This window comes from Odontesthes bonariensis, chromosome 12 (assembly GCF_027942865.1).
Source record: "Odontesthes bonariensis isolate fOdoBon6 chromosome 12, fOdoBon6.hap1, whole genome shotgun sequence".
NCBI classification, from domain to species: Eukaryota; Metazoa; Chordata; class Actinopteri; order Atheriniformes; family Atherinopsidae; genus Odontesthes; species Odontesthes bonariensis.
Window position 1 is genome coordinate 12,495,902 of NC_134517.1, and position 25,957 is coordinate 12,521,858.

Sequence of the window (25,957 nt, forward strand, 5' to 3'; positions counted from 1 at the left end):
ATTTGTGATTTCAAAAGAAATAAAAGTGCTGATGTTCTATTTAAATATTACTATTTACTTAAGACAAAAAAAAAGGTTTTCTTCACTTCACTTGAAACAGTGTGACAAATGACGGTGTTAGAAATGCATTTTTTTATATGGAGCAATAACAATTATTTGCTGATAATAATTACATAACTACTGAGGTCAGGAGAGTCCTCTCAGAAAATAACCAACAATGTTGCTGGTGTACATATATATATATAATTAATATTCAACTCGCATCTAGTCAGTTCCATTGATTTTTTTTAATATAGTTGGCAATCAAAGATGATTTTGATTTGAATCATTATTTACAGATCAATATATACAGTGGTGAAAGAAGAGCAGGACGCTGTAGTAGTAACACATGAGGTGGGGTGGCCAGCATTCATCCTATCAAATACATGAATGAATCAGTTCAAAATTCTCAATCTTTCAACATCAGCAGTATGTGTGCATAGCTCGAATACAGATTTGGCAACTCACGCGCACACACACACACACACACACACACACACACACACACACTCAGAATAAATATGCACACACAGCACTGTATATCAACAATCCACTGACAACAGATATGACAATAATGTGCACTGGCAGATTCTGATGTAAGTCACATCTGATCGTGCACACTCGTACAGAAACACAGCCCCTCGTCCGCACGCAGGACCACAGCAGAAGAGAAACGGAACAAACACATACACTCGGTCTAAGCCTCTTATGTCGTTACTGGGTTTCTATATGAGAGTTTTGTGCCAATGTTTGCCGCGATGAGTGTTTTTTGTTAAAACAAAAGAGTTCCTTAATAAATCGTTCTGCTTAACGGAAGACATATCCAGAATGAAAGACTTTTCAATCCTGCAGGTAAAAAAAAATCTTAAGACTAAAATGGATATTTAGTCCACTTTAGAGAAGGTGGAGATGCATTAAAAAAAAAAAAAAAAAAAAAAGTTTTTCTTTCTAATCGTCACCATCTTATTCAAAGATTTCCACAATTTAAGCCAAAAAATATATATAAAAAGAAAAACACACAAAAAAAAAGTACTGGCAAAGGTTATAGTCTTCAACACGCAAGACAAACAGGATCTAGCACTTGAATAATAACCAGCAAGCACCAAAATTTGTTTAACACTACCTTTACTCGTTCAAAATGTAGCACATCTCCCTTCTATCTGTTCTTCTTCTATGCTGCTTAAAACAAGGAGAGACTGAACTCCACCTCACATGACAACACCAAAGCTGTTGGAAAAAAAGTGATGATCAGGATTAGACTACACAATAGTTTGGTTTTTCAGGATGTTCACTGCTGTCAGATCAGGTGATTATAATCGTCAATACTCATGGCATAGACTGCAAGTAGGACTGTGAAAAATTAAACGTGCCACCTTACATGCCATAACTGGCAAACGGTTGGTTAAGAAACTCCTAACGACTCACCTCTTTACTCATTCGCCAGCAGCTGTGCAGAGAAAGGTGCATCCAGGTCCACCGAGACATCTTTAGGCAACACACTATAGTTTGAAACTCGGTGGATATCCCAGATTACACCAGGGTTTTCTTTCACAATTTTAAAATAGAAGAGTGTCATTCCAGGCGCCTAACTCCTGTCAGGTTTAGCATTATCATGCTGATGTCATGTAGTCTGATTCCATCCTGCTTTAATATACACTTGGAGGGATTATATATGGGACTGGCTGGGCAGAAGTAATTAGATATTCTTGACTGCCTACTTTAATTGAAAAAACCCCAAAAAACAGTTGATTCTGTAACTTATTATCATCATGGCAAAAGTCTCAAATATATAAACCACTCAAGAGGCTCAGAACAGCATTTACAGCTCATCGCACTCATTCAAACTTACAGTACTTCAGTAGCCGATTGAGGCAGGCGTACTCACATCTAGGGCTTTGGTGCATTGTGGGACAATCAGGAGTGTTTTTTTTTGTTTTGTTTTGTTTTTTTTCTTCAGTTCAAAATTGCACAATAGGCGCAGATCTGATTGATCAGTCCATATATATTTTCATATATTTATATCTATAAATCCATTCAATAACTATATACAAAGTATGGCAAATTATTATTATTATTTTTCATAAAATGTATCTGCAGTTGTTGTTGGCTCTTCACTAATATCTTCAGTGATGTGAAAGTTTCATGCTTAGGGATGAGTCCATACGGGCAACCTGCAGCAGTCTTAAACATGGACTAATGTTTGACCTGATCAGCCTCAGAGCTCAGCAGAGTCCATCCAGAGACTGGGCTAAGTCCTACAAGAAGAGTGCAGACAATCTAAACACCAGGGTCATGTAGCGTTGACCTCCATGATGTGGTCGTCAGTTGCGGGCAGAACCAGGATCTGCTGGCCGTGGCTGTGGTTGAACACCTGTCCGGGGCTGAAGGGCTCCAGACGCGGCATGGCTATGCCCTTCTGCTGCTGGTCAACGCTCCCCACCGAGTGGACACTGCCCCGGCTGCGGATGCTTGCCGTGTCTCCCTGGTCGTCCAGTGTCTTGTCCAGCAGCGACAGACTGTCGTTCTCCACGCAGCTGTCTGTGGGTGGCACGAAATAAACAACTTAAGACTCTTATACACTAAAACTACAGGCCCCCTGCTTAACCCTAGCCCGTCTCCTTAACCCTAATCCCTGATAGGGGACATTTTTGTCCACTTGGGGTGTACTTTCTCCTCTAATTTCACACTGTAGATAGTGATACTCATCATATTTGGTCCAGTTGTGCATTTTTTCAAATTTCAAACACACATCATATACAATGCAATTTTTCATTGTGTAGAAAAAAAACTCCTTAATTTCTGAAAAGGGACAATTTTGTCCCCTTTTAAAACGACCTAAAAACATCATATATTAATATTTTTTTCCACTTTTGTTTTCATAAATCTTTTATTCCACTTCAGTTCTGATCATAACTACCAAGTTTTCAATTATTTTCATAAAAATTAACCCTTTAGATGCCAATTTGAACTTTTCAGCCCAAATTTTAAGCCTTTATGCCAGTATTTTCAAAATATGGAATGCAAAGTGGAATTATTGAGTAGGGATAATTATGGTCTGGGATATGTCAATGATTAGCAACAACATTGATTTTTTATTTTTTTGTTATGCCCGATTTAAAAAAAAAAAAAAAAAACTCCTTAATTTCTGAAAAGGGCCATTTTTGTCCCCTTCTAAAATGATCCCCAAAATACCATATGTTAATATTTTTTTCCACTTTTTTTTTTCAGAAATCTTTTCTTCCACTTCAGTTCTGATCATAACCACCAAGCTACTGCAGCAGTATTGTTGATATCTGAACATGCACTGACAAACAGTCCAATAGGTCTATGAATAAAAGGTGTCACATCGTGATCAAAAAGCCCATCTCTGACACATCTATTAACAAGATAAAGTTAAAGCTGTGTTTTGTTGCATAGTTTGTACAGAAATGGTTCAGTCAGAGGTCTTCTCTTTTTCAGTGTTGCTGAAAACACTGCGCAGGTTTGTAATGGACCCTTACAGTTTTCACTATGTTTACATTGATTATAAATTGTGTTATTCTTTACTTTACAATATCTTTTCCGAGAATTCCAGACAGATTTAAAGGCTCGCACCTGATGTTTACACATGTCATTTTGTGTAGCTTCCCCTTTTGTTTAACAGTTGGTTTAAAGCCAAAAACACACTCGTGGCTCACTGCTGTGGTGCATCATACGACGTGCATCAAGTGCCACCACTATCACCAACAGGAAGAAACGTTGTTGCCGCATCTGACCACACCAATCATTGGTTGGGGTGACTTAAATTACAAGTTCCACATAATTTGAATTTTTTTTATTTAAATCAGTGATGTCATGTCTTCAAAGCAGCAGAACACTGTCAGTTGTTTTCTGATGACACAGAGCCAGAATATAATATTAGTATAAATGGAATGTGAATACTGGAGTGGCTGGTCCTTGACAATCTTCGCCCATCGTCGGATTCCACTGCAGTTTGCCTACCAGCCTGGCATCGGATTGGACGACGCTGTTATCTTCCTCCAACATCAAACTCTCTCGATGTTGGAGAGCTATTCAAATACCAAATATTTGTATCCTGGAGAAAAGTACTGGAAGTAGTGGAAGTACTGTGAAGATCATGTTCTTTGATTCCTCCAGTGCTTTCAACACCATACAACCTGCACTTCCTGAGGGACAAGCTGGAGAACACCGGGGTGGACCATCACCTCACGTACTGGATTTTGGATTACCTCACCGAATGTCCGCAGTACGTGATGACCCGGGACTGTGTGTCTGATGTATCTGTCTGCAGTTCAGGGGCCTCGCAGGGAACGGTCCAGGCTCCGTTCCTCTTCATCCTTTATACTGTATACTTTTCCTACAACATGACCACTTGTCACCTGCAGAAGTTCTCCGGTGACTCTGCAATCGTCGGCCTCGCTAATGAGGACAACAAGGAGTGCAGGAAACTCAGGCAGGACTTTGTGGACTGGTGCCAGCAGAAACGCCTCCAGGTCAACGGGAGGAAAACTAAAGAACTGGTGCTATAAGAAAGACCAGAGCAGACTCTACCTGCTCAGGAGACTGATGTCTTTTGGAGTGCAGGGGACATTCCTAAAGACCTTCTATGACACTGTGGTGGCATAAACCATCTTGTATGGAGTGGTCTGCTGGGGGAGCAGCATCTCGACGGCTGAAAGGAAGAGACTTGATAAACTGATCAAGAAGGCCAGCTCTGTCCTGGGATGCCCCCTCGACTCAGTGAAGGTGGAAGGAGAGAGGACGATGATGGCTAAGCTGTAATCCATGAGGGAGAATGACTCCCATCCCATGCAGCGGACTGTAACAGCTCTGGAGAGCTCCTTCAGCGACAGACTGTTTCACCCGAAGTGTGTGAAGGAAGGAAGGAGCCAGTCCTTCCTTCCTGCAACTGTCAAGACTTCACAACCAGCAGTGCTCCCAGTAGACCACACAGTCACTAGGTAGTTATTACATCCATGTGCAATAATATACCACCAGAAATATTTCCAATGTGCAAGGGTGTAAATTAAAACTGTATATATACGTATGTATATATGTTCTATATTGTTATTTAATTCTTTTTACTATTTTGATATTTTTATGTTTATCTCTTGGTACTGCTGCTGTAACGTTAAAATTCCCCCACTGTGGGACGAATAAAGGAATTCTTATTCTTAATGTTCCTACACTTTAGATCTTATTAGCCAAAGAACAATTAAAGTACCACTTTATGTCAGCAGCTAGCATAAGTGTAAAATCAACAGTGATTTAACATTACATTTACATTACTAAATAATTTGTATCAAACAACAACATGTTGACTATAGACATGTTTTCAGCCCCATCCAGACATTAATTATAAAAAATAGGTGGATAAATATATTTGATTTATCTGAACAGCAAATGTATGTTCCTGTAGGACTTTGGGTTGTATAGTTCTGGTTATTTTTCAATATTACCATAAGCATCACCTCAAAAAAAAAAAAAAAAAAGAAATACAGCATTATAGAAGGAGAGCTACAGGACAGGAGCCAAGATCTACTTGCATGGAGCGGGTTTAACTGAAAAATGTATTTTTTCCAGAGGTGGCAACGATTGACACGTTTAGTTCAGCACCAGAGTGCTCTGGCCTTAAGTCCCCATCTCTTTACTAAACACATACAAATATGTGAATGTGTGTGTGCCTTTACATTCAGGTGTATTTACCAGGGTCTGGCTGAATGGCCACTGCGGCGGTGTGAGGCAGGTACTTGAGCACTTTGATCTTGGGGAAGGGCAGGTGTCCTGCGAACAGAGGCATCACCTCAATCTGAACCTTGTGCGTGGCGTTGGCCTTCGTAGGCATCGACACCATTCCTGAACTCTTCCCACAAACCGCCCAGTTACTGCTGCTGTCAGCCACTGTGGACACACAAACATGCATACAGGAATTAAAGCCATAAATAAGTGAGGATTTGTTTGTTTTTTTGAGTGAATTTACAAGGAACGCTGAAAACATAGTTCTTACGTAGACACATTCTATGACACAAACAAGTCTATGTACAAAATGATCACTACTCATACATTGTTATAATTAAATATTATTTCAGTGTCTGGGAAAATTGATGGAAAGTCTCAGTAAGTCTGCATTTATGGCAAGGTGATGACTTTAACACTGCGGCATTGCATCCTCAATTTATTTCTATTTTAAAATGATTTTCAGTTCATTATTCAACTAAATGATAATTAAAGTCAGAATTGATTGAATAATTATGAGTTAAGAGAATAAACAAAGCCTTATAATGAAAAAAGGATGAAGAAACTTTAGATGGGAATCCGTTTAATTCGGCAACTGATTACTAAAATGGCTGCTAATTCATTCATGTCAATTAAGCAAAACCATCTCAGCACTATTTTTTTTTCCTTTTTTTACATTTAACACTGATATTTGAAGTAAACACAAGAAACTTGTGCTAAAAAAAAAAATTGGACCAGCCTCAGTGAATAATTCCCTATAATCCCTATATAGACCAGTGAGCAGTGCTGACCAACATGTCATTGGGGTCATCAGGTGGGGACCTCCTTTCATCAGTGTTTCGTCTAGTTGGGCCACGGCACCTCCAGGAGGGATCACTGGCATCCCAGAGTCACTCCCCTAATGCCTCTGTTTACCCAAAGTGCTCTCCCTGCTGGGACCCCGGCTGCTATTGCTTCTTCTAATCCAAATCCACTGACTGGCCCTTACTGCCTCATCTGACACTTCCTTCACTATTTTCCTCACACTCTGTCCACTTATACCCAGCTCCCTCAACAATGAGACAACAGACTTTGCAACAAATCCTCTACATCCTACTTCCACTGGACATATCCTAACTTTCCATCATCACTGCTCTGCTTCTGCCCCCAACTCCACATACCTAAGCTTTTTCCTTTCATATGCTTCTGCCACTAATTCCTCCCAAGGAACAGTCAGTTCTATAAGGGTGTATACAGGTATAAACAAGTTAAAATTAAGACTTTTTAAGACCTTTTAATACCACTTCTAAATGAAATTTAAGCCCAAACGTACGATGGAAATACAAAGTATTTCCAAGTAAACACACTGACAGTATGGTAAAATGACAAATGACAATTGAGTTTAAGAACATCGGCTAAATGTGTGTCATGCGAAAAGATCACAAAAGTGTCATCACTGTCCTAAATTAAATTTATTACAATATTTTCAGAACATTTAAGTCCCATGAACAAATGCTTATAAAATCAAGTAAATATATTTTAAAAAAATACTGTTCCTTTAGAGCAAAAATAATTATTCACAAATATTTAAGACTCATGCAATCTGAATTTAAGCCAATTTAATACTTTTTAAGGTCTTATTTTCAGGAAAATTGATTTACGACTTTTTAAGACTTTTTAAGACTTTTTAAGGACCCGCGGCCACCCTGTCTATGAAATAGACTCTCATTCTACTCCTAGACCACAAGACTATATCAGGCCTTAGATTTGTAGATGCTATTTCCTGGGGAACAATCTCCCAATCACAAGTATCCACTAAGCTGCCGTACCTCCTTATTGTTATATTAACTTTCTCCCCCTCTTGAACAAACTGAATTGCCACTCTCTTCAGCTTAGACCCTCCTAAATTTATCTGCCTTTGTTTATCTTCAATACCTGCAGCTAAGCTTCTTAATACTTGGTTATGTTGCCACATATACTGGCCTTGTGACAGACTAACCTTACAACCTGACAAAATATGCCTTAGAGTTGCAGTACCTGAACATAACAAACATTTACCCAGAGTTTTAGGTTCTGGGAAGTTGGCAATACATCATAGGTTGGCCCTATCAGAAATCTAATACTCCTTTCCTCCATACTCCACAGTTCTTTCCAACTAAGCTTTTTCTTCTCTACACCTTTCCAATTTAAAGCTATGGTAGGTAATCCTAGAGAGCTAGCAAGAGAGCTAGCAAGATTCGAAAGTGTCCACTCCTCTAAGCTCCACCCCCCCCTCCCCATTCCGTCAGTGCTTCATCCAAAGCCGGTGGAACCGCATGCGCACATGGAGCAGGGAGCCGGCAGAGGGGGGCGTAGGCAGAAAGCAGAGGCATCTGATTGGTTTTTTGTAGGCGACCAATCCGAGATCAGCGGGACGCTGATCTCGGATTGGTCAGCTTTTTCTCAGTCCTGCAGCTGCCACAGAGGTCTGATTATTTTCGTCCCTTTTTCTAAATACATCTTGTATAGATTTCTCTCAGGATAGACGGACCATTTCACCCAGTATTACAAAATGTGTTTCTGAACAGGATTACCTACCATGTCTTTAACCACCATCCCGGCTTAGCCTGAGCCACTGCCTTTGTACCCCTTAAAATTTCCTCCCATTGAACCTGTTCAACAACTAGCTTTCTCTTCTCCTTGGGACCTGCCCTACTCCACACCAGTTTGCCTGGGCCAAGCCCCAAGCATCCACGGCCTATTTGCACATTACCCACAATCTCTGTATGTCTAAGAGTTGCTTCTGCCTCCTGAGCTGCCATTTTTGGATTCCATTTCCTCCCCTTGGTTGGGTTTGGAACCGCCTTACTAACTACCACATCTTTACTCCCAGCTAACAGAAGCTCTGTCCCAACTTTAGTACATTTAAACTCCTCTACTAGACTAGATGCTAGGAGCTGGAGTATGCCCTTCCCATACAGTGCCACAGTACTTAAACATCTAGGAACACCTAGCCACTTCCTAATGTAAAAGCTAACTAATCTTTCCATTTTTTCTGCAAAAGCAAATGGAATCTCGTACACAGACAGTGACCACATCAACTGAGGAAAGTTTTACAAACTTTCTATCACTTAATTTCCCTCTACTTATTGAGATACTAGACTTAGTAGAATTGATTTTCATCCCAGCCCACTTTAGATTTTTATTAAGTCACTCAAGTATTCTCTTCATACATGGCACTGTTGTAGTCACCAAAGTCATTTCACCCATGTAGGCCCTAATTGGTGTAAGGCGCAGGCCATCCCGACGTCTCTCTCCACCTACAACCCACTTGGAAGCTCTAATAATTATCTCCATGGCCATTGTAAATGCTAATAGGGAAATCGTACACCCTGCCATAATGCCTATTTCTAGCCTCTGCCAACCTGTTGTGAAACCTGCTGTACTTAGGAACAGTCTAAATATCCAGGAAATATGCTCCTACTGTTAACAACTACTACAGGCACTCTAAAATAATCAAACACTTTCCAAATAAGGCTACGGGGCACTGAACCAAATGCATTTGCTACATCCAGAAATATAACATGCTAGTCTTTTTTTCTCAATCTTAGCCGTCTGAATCTGATGCCAAATCATGCTAGTGTGCTCTAAACACCCTGCGAAACCTGGAATTCCTGCCTTCTGCACAGTTGTATCTACAAAGCTATTCTTTTCGAAATAACTAGCTAATCTGTATAACTATACAAAAGAAAATCTTCCCCTCTACATTTAGGAGAGAGATCATCCGGAACCGACTCAGGTCTGAGGACTCTTTCTCCTTTGGAATAAGAACGCCTCCTGCCCTACGCCATGCTCTGGGAAAAAACATTTTCTCCCAAACTATTCTTAATTGCCTCCACAAAAACTTTAGGATATCAGGTGCACTTTTATAAACCCGGTAGGGGACTCCATTCGGCCCTGGGGCCGACGAAGCCTTTGCACGCTTGACTTCCTCCTCAACCTCTTTCCACCTAGGTGGTCTAACATCTATCTTATGAGCCATCTCTCCTAATGGTGGCATGTAAGGTGGAAGGCCTACTACTCTACACTGCTCAAGATCTGAATGTATTTCTTAGATATTCTTCCACCTCTGACTTTGTTGCCTTAAGCTGCCCTCCCTTTTCCTGGTTCAACAATCCTTTAACAAACTTGAACAGGTCCCTGTAAAACACAGTCCTTACATATTCTTTCTTCTTTCTCTTTTTCCTAAGATATTCAGCCCTTCTGAGTATTGCTAGCCTGCCTCTCAATTCTTCCTACAAAACATTAATTTCCTCCCCGTCTTCCACTGTAGCTCTTTTCCACTGCTTTCTTAAATTTCTTCTTACCTTAACCAATATCTCCATCTCTTTTTGTTGTCTGGACTTAACTAAATGTACTCTTTCAACCCTCTTTCTATCTTGCACCTCAAATCTTTCTACACCATAGGAGTAAATTATATCTCCCATCTTCTCTAGCCTATCGCTTGCATTTCCTCCTAACCCATCTAATATTATCAACAAATCTTTATTGACTGCCTCCCATTCTTTGTTGCTATTTGCCCTTTCTCTTAGCTGTTTGGTTTTGGAAGGAAATGCACTTATGATTTCTTGTGACCTGAAGTTCTTTTGCCTACCGATGTGGAACACACTTATTGTAAGTCGCTTTGGATATAAGCGTCTGCAAAATGACCGTAATGTAATGCCCTAGGCCACTTAACTCTAGCTCTCTGCTCCTTATTTCTCTCTCAAAGTGGCCTGTTCACCTCAGTATCAGCTGCATCCCTTCTTAGAATCTCCTCCTCCGTAGCTGTGTTATCGATATTCTTCAGACTGCGGTTTTCTACCTGCCGCTGGACTTCATCCGACTTCCTCGATTGACTTCTTAAAAAGTACTGATCGATGCTGCCACACTGCCCTTCTTTTACCACACTTCTCTTTCTTCCCTGATGCATTTCAAGGCCTCTAAATTATGCTGTTCTTTGCATATTTATGGCCATTAATTTCTAAGATTTTTATTTTAATCATTTGAACACTATACTAAGTACTTATTTCCACTTATGCAATCATATAATCTGTATCACATTTTAAAAGGTTTTGAGTGATGTTTAACACAAATCTACTATCATCCTCATGCATTCTATTCCCATTCATACCAAACCTCATCTCATCTTCCTTTAAGAAAATGCAGCCGATGACATACCTTCATACATGAGTTTGTTGGTTTTCAGGCCATCTGTTTCAGTCTTGCTGTCCTCTGCTATTTCTCCCTCAGCAGGTTCAGTCAGTCGTGTTATAGACACTTCTAGTCCACAGAGGAAACCAGAGCGACAGTGCTGCTCACCAACAGGAGGCAAGATCTCGGCTCTCACACTGTACAATGTCTGACAGCATTAAAGAGAGGTTTACTATGGTCTCAGATAGTGGCAGGAATTGTCACATGAAAAACACATCTCAAAAACAAGCTTTTATTTTTATATATAATGTATAACAAACGAAAATCCACACATAAAATGTCACCTAAAGACCTATCATAATCTATCCTGAGAGGGAATACAGAAGAAAGCCAAAAGAAAAGAAGAGGGAGGAGATTTGAGTGACTTACAGTGACTCTGTCGAGCTGGAACTGGTAGTGGAAGGGTTTGAAGGCGGAGAGGTCTTTGTTAAGAGGAGAAAAGTTGGCAGAGAAAACACACTGTAGACAGGAGGGCAGGTCATCCTTCCACCTCACCTCCCACAAGCAGAACACACTGTGCTTACTGCAAAGGAGCTACACAGAAAAGTACATCATAGAGAAGTCATGGATGATGTAGCTCTGATGTTCTTTAAAAGAAAATAAACGTCTGTAAGTTACACACAAGTTTTCAAATTACTCATCACCAAAAGTTAAACTGATATCAATTACAGAATACTGATTTGCTGAAAGATCATTTAAACAGGCATGCCCAGATCCCTTTTCTGGTATCTTTATTTCTGAAATTTCTTTTAAAATGCTTCCACAGAAAGGTCTTTTGTAATTTCACAGATTTGCGATGTCTTTGTTAGAATGGGTGAGTGTGGCAAGTGCACTTTATTAAGCACTTTAAATAGTCAAAACACTGAACAACACTAAAAAAAAAAAAAAGCTCTGTATAAATGCAGTCCATCTACCAATCTTCTAGCTTTGGAGCCAGGGCTCCTGCAGGATTCACCAAATCAAATTAAATGCTTTTTAAGACGTTTTTAACACCACACAGAAATGGATGCAAATGACAACTTTATACTTTTCATTGGCAAATAAAAGAATTTTACTTTATTGCTGCTAACATTGTGAAACTGAGTCTTCTAGCCACTGCAGCGGGTAGTACAAACTACAAATGCCGGATTGACGAAAGTTTATAATTACCGTGTACTATCTACATTACTGTCTGATGCAGACTTAATTTATTTTCTATTTCAATGCCTCTAATGTTGACTGTAAACAATTGATTCTTGTAACTACCCTACCGCACTATGTAAATGAGAAATGGAACAGAGATCAGTCGGTATATCAAGAGCTTTACTGTTAGGCTCAACCCTTTATTAAATAGTCTGAACACAAGCAATTTTACACTGTAAGTGTGTATATTTTCTTTGAGTGCAACATCCTGATTTAAAATACTTTTTACATTCTTTGTATTTTTTCCCTTTCTTACCTGATGTGTTTTAGTGTTGAGAGACTGTAGCTCCAATGATGCGTGCTGCTTTTCTTTAAGCTTCACCTCTGCCAGTGTAAAGCTGACATCTGACATATTCTCGACACACACTTGGATGTACTTTCTGTGGAGTGTCAATAGTCACAGGTCAGACGTGTCAAAGTGAGAAAGAGAGGGACAGCGCTTAAGAAAGCAATCTTAATTTAGAATACAACAGCAATGAAGTTTTCACATTTAAGACCATCTTTCTCCAGTATATCCTGATGTTTCCAAATGTTAGGTTATACATACATTACATCTTGTACAGTAATTAAAACCATGTTCACTTCTATTCGTCAGAATTTCTGATAGGAATTATTTGAAATGTTGAAAACAAAATAGGACTGTGTCTGTGGAAGTTTTTGTGAAGCACACAGACATTTCTATGATGAGGGAGACTCACCTGTTACCAGCAGAAAGCAATGAGTGTTTGGTCTTGAAGGGTATGTAGAAGGTGAGGGCAAGCAGAGTGGAGTAGATCGACCACGGACAGTCAATGGACATCTGTGGACAGATGCGTGAAAAGTCTTTTCCGTAAAATCTCAGATAGTTTAATAGAAAAAACACCAAACTGCAATATCCAAGAATCAAAAATGACTTCCTCAACAGTTGTTTTGACCAACGGTCCTAAACCTAACATAAATATTCAAGAAAGTAAACCCTAAAAAGAAAAAAATGTAAATAGACGAGTAATGAATATAGCTAAGGCTCACAGCTGCACAGAATGATATGTAAAATGTCCCCATCGCTGCATAACGCGGTCCATATAAGTTGTAACTCATCTCATCCTCTAAACAGGGATGTCAAAGTCAAATACACAGAGGGCCAAAAAAACTAATTTGTTACAAGCCAAGGGCAGGACAAAAAAAACAAAATATGTTTCTTAATATCAAGATAAATGCATAAATAAAAGTGCATGCATTATAAACTGAAAATGCATTACTGTGCTGCTCTATGATCCTACTGATCACTGCTTTCAAATAGTAAAATAAGAAAATAAAAAAATAAATCAAATCAGTTGTAGTCTTTCTCATGACTCTTATCTGCAGTTTTCCCTGAGTCCATTCAACTGAAAACTAAATATAAATAAATAAAATAAAATACAAAAATCTATGGCACAGAGACAAAACAATACTTCCTTCAAAGAAAAATCACGTCTTGTAGAAACAAATGTAAGAATTTAACTGAATTAAAAACTGAAAATACGTTACTGCTCTGTGATGCTCACTTGTCTAATGCTGCGTGTACACCAAGAGCGACCTACGCTACCTGAGCGCCGGAAATCATTATTTCTCTATGGAGGGTGAGCTACCTGGGCGACCAGAGCGGATTCGCCAGTGGCGAAGAGAACTGAGCTACCTGAGCGGATTCCAGCGATTAAACTCAAGCTAACTTTATGGTAATGAGCTATGACGCGGTTCGGCGAAAACCAATGACAATCCACAGATTGTAGGGGTCCGACAATCCGCAGGGTTCGCAGAAACAGACGTGTAAACTTTGTTTCCTATCCAAACAATAGTCGTTTAATCCTGAGACTGTTGCAATTGCCGTGTCGAGTGCTTCAATACAATAGTGTAGTAACCCCACGCATACCTTTCTCACTGCAATTAAGTTTTATTTCGGATTTAATGTCGAATTTAGTTTATTTTTCACAGCTGCCTCTGCTATTCCTGCTCTTCTCAGGTGTACCTAATGTAGTTTTACATCATTTGTAACGTGATGTATATCTTGTATAACAAATTGTAAATAACAACACGTTTATTCGTGTCCCTGCCCTCTCTTTCCTCATGTTTTTTTCCGCGGGGGTGCTGCACAGCCGCGGGGCCTTTAAAAACTGAACATTCTAAATGTGACGTCACGAGCTACCAAAGCTACCAAAGCAAATTCTCAAGCGAACCTTCTCCAGCTACCTCCGCTACCAGGTAGCGTAGGTCGCTCTTGGTGTACACGCAGCATAAGGCTGAGCCTGATTACCTCAGTGAACATGTACTCTGCCTCCCACCTGGCTTGAAACCCCCTGTTCTCAGCGTCCACCTTACGTTTAGCCATTTTTGAGGAGGGGGGTAGCTGAGAGTTGATCTCTGCTCTGACTGCTGACGAATAATGAAGCCGCTTGTGCGCACTGCAGTGACTTCGCGGGGTACCGTTGCATTGTGGGGAATGTAGTGTTGGTGCGTGCAAAACACCAGCGGGCAGCTGTGGCCTGCGGGCCGGTTCTAATAGTAATTAAATATCATCCAGGGGGCCATAGATAATGAATTCGCGAGCCGGATCCTTGACTTTGACATATGTGCTGTAAAAGCATTAAAGTTTGTTTGTTTTACCCTTTGGTCGATGGCGGTCATTGGTATATCAGGATGACTGTAACTGCGTGGTCGATGGCGGACCTCCCCATTTGTTAACCGTTCATTGGCCGGCCGATCCAACCCGGATGGTATAATGCACAAAACCTCCAGCTGGAACTCCAGCATGTGGTAGGGAGGGGTGGCAGGTAAGCTGATGCTGGTCACCTTTTCGGAGGACTGGATGGACAGGATGCTTTCACCCACCAACTCTGATGACATGATGAAGACAGAAAAGACAACAATAAGCCAGCGTGTTTATAGGTGTTGTGGTCAGCTTTCTGTAGGGGGGTGACTGGGAGAAAATCAGTTTACAAAAGATACATTTTATGATGGAATGGCAGATTTCTCAGCCATGAAGATGCATATTCACATTTCAAACACACATTAGACATTAACTTATGGGGGATCATTACGTCAGAGTAATTCGATCAAGTTCTGTCTTAAAGCGTTACTGATCATTTCTTTTATTAAATATAGTTCCTGACCAGCAGTGGGGCTGCTGATGCGGGCAGTGCAGCTGGTGGAGGGCAGGATGGGCATGGTGTCTGTGTTGCTGAGCTGCAGTGCATCTCCTTTCTTCACAGCATAGTAACCCGTTAGAAGAGTGAACTTCACCATCTGAGGAAGACCAGCTAACAGAGGCTCTGAGGACATAAAGACAAATGCATTAAACAAAACGTACACAAGCTGTAGGATAAACACAGATGATGCAAGCTGGTGAACCTTCATTTATTTTCTGTTAAATGCCATTATCAATCATTCATTTACATAAGCAGAAGAAATAACTTGTCATCAACTCTTTCGGTGCCATTGACGTCTATAGACGTCAACTGCGTTTTTAACGGAGCGGGCTGGGGGACAATCTAGCGGAGTTCATCGCTAAATCTTAGGCTTGTAAACACTAAACAGAGAATATACTGGCAAAATTACCCGCTAGGTGGCAGCAGTGCCACTATGCACAAAAAAAAAAAAAAGAGCTCGTTTTCTCAATTTTTTGGATCAAACAGCTGTTTTTGGTGAAACCAACCTATGTTCTACTGTCTATTACTAAAAGACGGAAAATGGTAGAAACAAATTTTTTTTTCCTGATCAAAGAAGAGAGTCTACTCTTTCTTTTGGTAATTTCGGTGTGTACATAGTCATAAGACACACTTTTCTGTGGGTCTTGGAAAATCAGTCAAAATACTGAAAAACACTTGGCAGTATGGGTGGCTATGAACTGAAAATGGCTGGCAGCCAATGAGTTAACAACTGACAAAAGTCTAAAATTTAGAATTTTAAGTTGCGTGTTCTAATCACAACTTAAAGTACCTTTTTAAAGAAAAATTAAACCACATTTAAAATGTTTTCATTAAGCATTTTTGGAAGTAAACAGGTAAAAATTTATGTAGGAAGGTTCATTCAGAATACAAGTTACTCAAACTTGTACATTAACAGTTAAATATGGTTACAGTTCCTACTCAAGAGCTGCTAACATGAGTGCAGGGTTATTTTCCCCTTCTTAAAAATAAACAAAAAAAATGTCCATAACATTGTTAGCTAAAGAAACCTCAGAAACTGTCGTAATTTGTGTCAGCTGCATTTCCAGTTTCCCCAAAAACGAAAAACCTATGAAAAGTCGGGAGTGAAACCTTGGTTTTGTTACCAATGCTTTCATCCTCAGGATTTTTAAATGACAAAAGAAATAAAAAATATTTATACAAGTTTAGGTTTTCATGAAATTAACTTCACCTGCCCAGCTTAAAAAAAAAAAAATGAAAGCAGCCCTTTGGGTTAATATTTTACCACTCAAAAGTAAATTCAGACCTGAGAATGGCTCCACGGTGAGTTGGGGCTCCTGAGAATACACTTCATATCGGACTGATGGGTAGATATGAGACTGGACAAACTGCACTTCACCAACTGTGGCGCACAGCTGCCGCAATGTGTAAGTACCTGGTTGCCCACTCTACAGAGAAAATCCGAACAAGGTCAAGAATGATGAAGCAAAAGTTGAAAGGTATGACTAATAGACGGATGTTTTATAAGTCAAAGATTGCAAAATTGGAGCTTGAAAGCGTAAATTAAAACCTTTTCAAATGATTTCAAAAAGTAAATGTAATTTAACAGCTGTGAGTCTTACTGGTGCCGTGAAGATGATGCTGTTATTTCCAGGCTCCAGTGTTACATCCTGCACCTTCAGCATCTGTGCTCCTTCCGTCATGGCAACAGTGGGAGGGCTCACACAGTTGGGGGTGTCCGGTGGTGAACTGCTGTCAAGGCGACGCATTAGCAGGTGAGTGTTTTTACACACAACTCCTGTAGAATTGAGAGAACTGTCCGAAGGACTCCTGTCCTGAATTTCATCCAGCTCTAATGAAGGGGCAGCAGGTGCCGAGGAGTGAAGACCCGCTGATGAGTTACCCTGGCTAAACTCCACTGTCCCTGGGTTTGTTTGTCTCTGAGCTCCTTTGGACCTTATACGAGTCCCCCCATGATCCATGTCAAAGTGAATGCTAGCAGCTAGTTGCTGTATGTGCACGGAAACGGGCATCAGACATCTGAGTGTGAGCTCAACCTGCAGGACGGCTCCAGAGTGCACCGAGGCCGTCGCTGGGTGGAACTGCAGCCTCGTAAGCTGAGCGAAAACACTCATTCCGAGAGTCACTTTGTGAGCTGGAGAAACAGAAACATTTGTTTTTCACCATTTTTGACAACAAGAACAACTTGACAACACACACAGATTGAGCACAGATAAATGGATGCTATATAGCCCTTTATATAGAAACTCCCAGAAAACACTCCCAGAAAGCCTCAGATCAGCTGGAACACTCAGTGTATTTAAGTCCAGGTTGAAGACACACCTATTTTCAGCTGCATTTGAATAAAGCTCAAAACTTAATCACATTTTTACTACTGATTTTATCTATTGTTCTTATTTCTTTCTTTTTTGTTTCAAATTTAAATCGTGCTTTTTATTTCTACTGTTTTAATGTCTCTGTAAAGCACTTTGAATTGCCTTGTAGTTGAATTGTGCTATACAAATAAACTTGCCTTGCCTATGATCAATTTTGAATGAAAGCATCAAGCTGTGGTGTCTTCTACATGTGGGAAATCTTCCACATCCATAATTTAGGCAGAAACAGGACAAAACGGGCACGAAACAAACCAAAAAATATTTAAATGACACCTGGATAGCACTGACTGACAAGATACAGAAAAATGTATGCAAGGTGTTTTTTTTTTCCCATTAAATCTTTCCCATACCAGAAATAAACATTGTTTCTTACATTGGTCTCCAGATTTGCCAGCAAAGGTGAGAATTTCCTGACAAAAGTGTTTTCTCTCTTCTGTGGGCAGATTCACGTCACCTGCCAACAAGGCACTGGTTTGCAAGTAGCTGTAGTGGGCTGTCAAGGAAACTGAGTACTCGAGTGTGCTACTACGTGGACACAACATTTGGAAGCCAATAAAGAGACCACTTATTTACTCTCTTTGTATTGTTGATGACCCTGCTTGCTTTAACCTCGACTAAAAAGACCACATCACTTACCAAAAGTTTAGACATATTTCTGATGACTTTTCTAATTTGTAAAAGCTTCGACTAGTATATAACTTAATATTTATCAACTTATGTAACTTAATAACTATGTTTATGCAATGATTCTATCAATAAAACTTATTTTGTTAATAAACTTGCAATTCAAACAACATCTTACCCCAGGATTCCTCAGAACGCTGCTGTGTTGTGTTTACACTGATGCGTTTTTTTTATTTTCCATGTCACAGAGTAATCAGAAACGGAGTGTATCGTCTGCCCGCTTTTACAAGCTGCATGCAGTTGGGCTAAAATCACAAATTCTCCTCCAAAAACTGCAGATAATTTCCACTACAAGTTCATTCTTTCCTTGTCCTTTGACAAAAAAAAACATGTCATAGTAAACACGTTACATAGACTGAATCCTTGCGTTTTTAAACTATTTACGTAATCCACATTCACAACACACAGTTGTATTGGTTAACATACCGTTTTAATTGACTTCTTGCTTGATGCCACTGGTTATACCATATTCTCTGTACTGCTCTTGTTTGTGACTTCTAGTTCAAGTACAATTACGTTAAAAAGATACACCTGGTGTGTATTCGGCGGATGTAAAATCTGCTCTACTGACTCTCTTGGGAATGCTTCAAAACCCTTCTAAGTTACGGTGCAGCATATAAGGTGCTGGAATCAAAAAAGGAAACGGAGCAATTCTGCCTCAAGGAGGAAACGTTACACTACAGTTTCCTGTTAGTGTTATTGTGAATGTTACGTATATATTTGTTACATGGCTGTCATCAGTGATTGGAAGGATACTCTTCGGTTCTGCCCAGCAGTTTCTGACACTCAGCAATCTGTCTCCTGGTGTGGGTCACAGGGAGGTGCCACCCTTCGGATACATAAGACTTCAGAGCTTCTTGTAAGAAGGTTTCTGCCCGCTCAGGGTCTCCCTTCCTCCTTTTAAAGACACACAAACATATACATAAAAGTATTACCCTTTTTTCTTCCCCCTGTAGAAAGGCCCAAAGATTACTGCTATCCTATCATCTTGCATTCTTGTTCAAATATGTTATCATGGACTTAGAAATGCAATATGCTGCACAAATTTGTGTTGCGATGTTGTTGAAAAGAAAATCCTACCTGTGCATAAGGAGAAATTTAATTTCAGACACTGAGTGGATATCTTTGCAGCAGATGTATTTAGAAACCACAAATCTTATGTTGCCTTACTTCATTTCAGTGGTTTTTGCCTTAAACTCAATAACACCAATCTTTTAGGCTGGTTACGCTTAAATCTACTTTAATCTGTTGTATCTTTCAGACAAATGTGAGACTGCATCCTAACTGGCCCATCAGTTTCACTTTTCCTTACATGTAGAATTCCGCCAGACTTTTCCCCACCAGCCTGGCAGACCTCAGCCGGCCAATGGCCTGGTACATTTCCATAGCAGCGTGAGAGAGTTCCTGAAATTTGGTGATGGGAAAGAAAGTGAAAATGAGCAGAAAAAGAAAATCATATCAACTGTTTCCACGACATTACATAAAAAATATATTGATTAAAAGTGGGGCAATAGTTCCTACTTTACCAACAACTAAAATACAACACCATGCTGTTTCCGTAAGTGCAAGATAGAGACTTACAAGATAGTGCCTTTCAAAAGCTTCAACAGACGACAAAGCTTCTTTCAGCTTTTTGTAAGGGCTCTGCAGACTGTTGACTGTGGAGGAAAACAAGAAGAGATTTAAAAACCACTTAGGTAGATTTGTTAAGCTATTGGTTACTTTTTTCCTAAGTTATCTTTATATCAAACATAAAAAATTGTCAAATCAGTCACTGACATGGAAATTCCAACGCTAAGGGTCGCTGCACACAGTGACTTAAAAGAACTGCACAAACCAACAGAGGCCCTGCTTCATGTTAGCTGTAAAGGTATTTACATTCTGCATGTGCCAATACTTATAATCCAAGTTAACTGTGGTCTGTAGCCACCTTCAAATCCCTCTTTAAAACTTTTCTGTTTGTGTAAGCCTTTAGCAATTTTTGATACATTTATCAGACCTTTCATTATTGCGTTTTGGTGACCTAACACACCTTATCCCTTTTTGTAATATTGTTAAAAAAAAGTGCTGTACAAACTGTACATTCTTATTGTTATTCCTATTATTATTATTATTATTATTATTAATTGGCTATATAAATAAACTGAACAAACCATATATATAAGGTATATTTGAGGCAGAAAATGGGAAATATGGGGGAAAAAAAAATTTAAAAGATAGGAAGTGCAAAAAACACATTACTGTTGTAGAAGAACCAGACAGACATCCAGTTTATTTTGAAAATTAAAGATCTATACAGAAGTATTCTGATGATACGGCTGTTGTGGCAAGTGTGCGCGGTGGACAGGAGAAGGAGTACAGGGACCTTGTGGAGGCCTTTACTGACTGGAGCAAAAATAACTGTTTGCTCCTGAACACCACCAAAACCAAAGAGCTGGTGGTGGACCTCAGGAGATCCAAAACCCCATACCAGTCAGTCTGCATTAATGGAGGGGAGATAGAGACTGTTCAGACCTGCAGATACCTGGGGGTGGTGCTGGATAATAAACTGGAGTGGTCTGCCAACATAGAAGCAGTGTACAGGAAGGGCCAGAGCCGTCTCTCTTTCCTGAGACGGCTCAGGTCCTTCAATGTCTGCAGTGACATGATGTGCATGTTTTATCACACTATCATTGAGAGTGCACTGTTGTCTGCTGGGGGAGTTGCACTACAGACAGAAACTGTAGGCGCCTGGACAAACTGGTGTAAAAGGCTGGTTCTGTTGTAGGCAGAAGGCTGGACCCTCTCAGTGCTGTGGTGGAGCAACAGATGAGGAGGAAATTGTATTCTGATTTGAAGAAAAATAAACATCCTCTCCACAGCATCCTGACAGGACAGAGGAGCAGCTGCAGTGAGAGGCTCATCTCTCTGCGCTGCAGGACTGAGAGGTTCAGAAGGTCCTTTGTTCCCACAGCCATAAGGCTTTATAACAGTGACTGCTGAGTTCTTCTCAAATTAAATTTATTTGTTTATTTAGTCATTTATTATTATTATTAGTTAGTAGTAGTATTTTTTACTAGAATTTGTATTATTATTGTTGTTGTTAATAGACAATCATTGTAAATATTTATAATATATATATATATATATATATATATATATTTTTTTTTTTTTTTGAGCTACTTGACTAATTTGAATTTCCCCCATTGGGCGATGAATAAAGTATTTTTCTATTCTATTCTATTCTATTCTATTCTATTCTATATATATATGCTCACCAGTCTCAGGCCTCTCATCACCCAGTCCCGCCAGCAGATCCACCGTCCTGTTCAGGTCCTCAGATGTGGGCCCGTTCTCTGACACTAGACCACAGAGTTCCCCAAGAGACTTAAGCTAGAGAAGGCAGAAGACAAAGGTAAGAACAACAAATATCTATTATCTCTCTGCTGTTTTAATAATCGAGTGAAACGAAAAGAAAATTACCCTTAGTTATCCTTCATCCTTGTATCATTAGAAATGTACACAAACGTTTACGATGGAAACAGCTCCGACTATAAATATCAATAGTTGACTTGTATTTCTTGTATGAACAAAGTGAAGAGTAATACAAACAAGTTGGTGGACACAGATGATCAGGCACTTCCTAAAAATCCCTTTACAACATTAAGATGAAAAATATGTGAAATCAAGGCCAATTACAAGGTTTCTTATTCCTATGGTGTATTGAAGGTGTACAAGTGATCAAAGCCAAAAAGGACTAACCTTGTCAGTAGCGTAGGCCCAGAGGCCAACAGTATGGGAGCAATTTGCAGCTAACTGGGCCTGATCACAGCAGCCTTCGATCCTGTGCAGAACTTCTAAGCAGCTGAGAAAAACCCAACAGTCCAGCGCTCCATGAACGACCGAAACCTCAACAACAAAAAGCACAAAAGATATTCGAATTAGTGGCACAGGACATATTTTCTAAAGTATATGAAAAAAGCAATCTGTGAGTCCTGTGCACCTCCAGCAGACATAGCTCCTGGACACAGTTGTGGAGCAGCTCTAAGGCTCTCTGAGTGACTTCCCAGGGTCTCTGCAGGAAGATGAGTAAAGTGCACTGGCGAGAGAACAGGTAGCTCCTCAGGTCTAACAAGCTGGCCTCTCCACGCTGAATGCTATCCCTCTTTTCCATGTCAATTGGTCGCCGTAGCAGCAAGCCGCTCCAGTTACGCACAGGGGCGCAGAATGAGCCGAGCCAGTTGGCCGTATCTGAGAACAGAAGCAAACTCGTCAATACTAAAACTAGAGCATAGTTGTGATCTTGAAAGAGAAAAACACGTGTACATATGCTTATGTTAATGAAGAAGACAGGTATACTGAAACTAGCCATAGAGTGGAGATTACATACCTCCAGCTCCAAAGTTAAGGACGTATTGAGTAAAAAGAGCATCTAGTTCATCATACTGGACTAAGGCATCCTCAAACTGCTGCAGCATCTCAAAAACAAAGGCCAGCTCCTCCTGTACAATCACAGACATACAAAAGACAAAATTGAACTGTAACTGAATGTAAGCAAGACTGAAAACAGACGCAGAGAGGAAATAGAACAACAAAAAGTTCTTTATCAAAGTGTTGAATTTTTTTTCCCCATCCAAATCAAGTTTAATGAAACCATCCTCAAAGACACAGTGGAAATAAAATATATAGTCAGATGAAAGGTATCGTTTTAGCCTACTGTCTACGTCACTTTCTGCACACAATCCAATTCCCCAAATCAGCACCCACCTGTCTGTGCTTTCTTTTTTGTTTCTAAGTACCTGAACCATGAAATGTCAGTAGCACTAAATATTATCTCATTCCACATCATCCTGTACAGAGGCAAAACAATCTCTTTTTACTGTTGGTTCAGCAAAAGAAGGAACTGAGGACTAACAATGGCTTGTGAACGAGTCTGTGCTTTCTTTTTCGTTTCTAAGTACCTGAACCATGAAATATTCACAGAAACTCCAGCCAGGCTGGGTACGTTTCTCTCGGAGCGTACGCATGTCATCTTCGAAGCGGCCCAGGTTCTTGGTGAACGACATGAGGAGGAGAGTTCTCAGCTTCAGCAGCAAGGAATTCCAGGATTCCAGCGACCGAGACGAGTCCTTCAAAGGATCTGACAGAACCACACACCTAGATCACAGGACAATAACCTTCATTTACGCAGTGAAGTTAAATACCTGCCTGATGCGAGAATACATGAAAAGGAAAGCATTTTCATTTTCATTTCCAATTACAAATTCAGATATTTTTTAAAAGCAATTTGAGTAAATTTCATCTTTCTAAAAATTCCTTGGGAAACTAACTTGGGATTCAAACAGTTATTTCAGCACTACATTCCACATCATCCTGTACAGAGGCAAAACAATCTCTTTTTACTGTTGGTTCAGCAAAAGAAGGAACTGAGGACTAACAATGGCTTGTGAACGAAGTTAGTCCGTTACCATTTCTTATCATCCAATGCCAATTCTATCAATTCTTTTTTATTAAACTTGTTCAAAAGGGAGAAGTCTCTTAACCTGTCATTCTGCTTGTTGCAAAAGTCACTACGGATTTTGTCCACGATGGAAGACCGAGGCAGGATGTTCGTCTTGTTCTTCTTCTTTGTGTCATTGGTCTCCACAACGATGATAACCCAGTCTGCTGAGCCATGGGTCCGCAGATTGTTTTGCCAACGCATCATGTCCTCCTTCACCGAGCCCTTATATACCTCTGTGTCCTAAAATAAAACAAAAATGATCATTCAGCTTTCCAATTATATTCATATTTAAAGTATTGTGCAAAACACTTGAGTTGTTTAGATTAATGGATCGCACAAAAGCCCCAAGGAGGTGTCAAAGCTGTTCGAAATTTATTCTACAGCATGACGACAACCCCGAAATGGACAAATCAGACATACAGAACTATTTTCAGCCACATCAAGGACAAGGAGTCCTGCAACAGATGGCATGAACGCCACATAGCTCTGATCTCAACATTATGGAGTGTGGGATTAAATTAAATTCAGTTCAGTTTTATTTATACAGTGCTAAATTACAACACATGTAATCTCAAGGCACTTCAATAATGCAGTCCAATTCAAGCCAATTGGAGTTCAATTAATTGTAATCATAACATTACAAGAGTCTGAGGTGTTCATTCAGACACCAGTCTTTTGGTATATGATGGCATCTGTGGGAAGCACTGTGGAAATCCACTGACTCCACCTGACAAAAAGCGATAGCTATAAAAAATATATTTTGATATTCTTGGTACCGGACACTCCAGGACACCCTCATGTGTTCTTTGGCCTCATCCTGACTGGTCAGAGCTCTTTTGTCAGCATGATGAAGACCTACTCAGTAAAAGCCAAATGGTCATAAAGTTATGACCAAAAGTGCTTGAGCAATGGAGCAAGTGGAGCAACCGCACCCCCATTATTTTGTATACTGGTGTTTGAAAACTAAAATTATAATTAAACAGTAAAGTCCCCAAAAATCATGATATCTCATTGAATTTAAATATCCTAGTTTATTAACACATTGACTCCCAAGTCACGTAAAACTACGTTTTTACTGCCCATGCGTTGGCTCCCACATGGTAAAAATACGTTTTTTTTTATGGATTCTGAATCTATACATTCTAATGCACATTCTCGTGTGGTTTTTGTAATTATGTGATGAACAGAACTGACATAGATGGCAGTCAAAAACTGGTGTCATCATCTGGACATTTTGATCATTACGGCAATGGCTTTGCGTCAACTCAAGAACAATTTTGATAACGCTGCATTGATTGTTGTGCATTTCCGCATTTTGTCCAATCGCACGTGTCGGTTTCCAGAGGGTGGCGGTAAAGTAACATAAACAAACAACAAGAAGGAGAAGAAGACACGCGACAAGTCTAAGGAGGCGGTCTTATGAACAGGTTAGCTTTGCAACATGCGACACGACGCAAATCCTCTGACCCGGATATGTAAGTATCTAAAGTGCGACAGGCTGAAAGAGCGCACATTTCACAAAAGCCCCGATATCTCAGTTTGTCGTTGATTTTGGTGGATACCCGCCTTGGTTTAGCTAAGGATATCTCGCTAATGGCGGCACCTAGAAACACGCAGTTTTGACCCACAAAGAGTTTAAAGTCTCAGCTTTCAAACGAGCCATAACATGTTTCAGTGGCCCTATCACATAATATGCTGTGACTGTACAAAAAACGTCAAAAAAAATGGTTTAGCACGCTGGGATTCTACGACATAATTCTGTAAAAACCGCCGGTATTCCATGTGTTAAAATGTATTACTACCAAAAACAAACAAACAAAAAGAAAAATCACGCAACCCCAAGACACGTTCTGTTGGCCACGGGCTGCTTTGACAGTTAGTTAGTCAAAATGTATGGGGAATCAACAGGTTAGGGAAGTGCTATAGCTTAACTCTAATCACCGATTTAAAACAGGGTGAAAATTGAGGTATTCTAAATTAACCAGTATGGCCCATTTACTTTATTCACATGATAATTTAGCTAAAAATAAAAATGTCCTGTTGCCGAGAGGGTTGTTGCAGTAACTGCAAATTTGTAAGTCCGCCAT

General features: G+C 39.9%; 1 protein-coding gene across 1 annotated transcript in view; it reads right to left on the bottom strand.

Annotated features, from left to right (window-relative positions):
* Window positions 1-268: 268 nt before the first annotated feature.
* trappc10 (trafficking protein particle complex subunit 10) overlaps window positions 269-25,957 on the bottom strand; it is a 40,631-nt gene continuing 14,942 nt past the window's right edge. The window contains exons 4-23 of the mRNA XM_075479106.1: window positions 23,911-24,110; window positions 23,329-23,524; window positions 22,758-22,869; window positions 22,371-22,618; window positions 22,130-22,276; window positions 21,646-21,760; window positions 19,970-20,046; window positions 19,701-19,792; window positions 19,145-19,285; window positions 18,078-18,187; window positions 16,931-17,463; window positions 16,615-16,756; window positions 15,294-15,452; window positions 14,788-15,017; window positions 12,867-12,967; window positions 12,425-12,548; window positions 11,356-11,520; window positions 10,954-11,134; window positions 5,746-5,940; window positions 269-2,577 (exon numbers count right to left, since the gene is read on the bottom strand). Coding sequence (XP_075335221.1) covers window positions 2,330-2,577; window positions 5,746-5,940; window positions 10,954-11,134; window positions 11,356-11,520; window positions 12,425-12,548; window positions 12,867-12,967; window positions 14,788-15,017; window positions 15,294-15,452; window positions 16,615-16,756; window positions 16,931-17,463; window positions 18,078-18,187; window positions 19,145-19,285; window positions 19,701-19,792; window positions 19,970-20,046; window positions 21,646-21,760; window positions 22,130-22,276; window positions 22,371-22,618; window positions 22,758-22,869; window positions 23,329-23,524; window positions 23,911-24,110 — 3,516 coding nt within the window. The 3' untranslated portion in view covers window positions 269-2,329. The remainder of the gene's footprint in view (window positions 2,578-5,745; window positions 5,941-10,953; window positions 11,135-11,355; window positions 11,521-12,424; window positions 12,549-12,866; window positions 12,968-14,787; window positions 15,018-15,293; window positions 15,453-16,614; window positions 16,757-16,930; window positions 17,464-18,077; window positions 18,188-19,144; window positions 19,286-19,700; window positions 19,793-19,969; window positions 20,047-21,645; window positions 21,761-22,129; window positions 22,277-22,370; window positions 22,619-22,757; window positions 22,870-23,328; window positions 23,525-23,910; window positions 24,111-25,957) is intronic.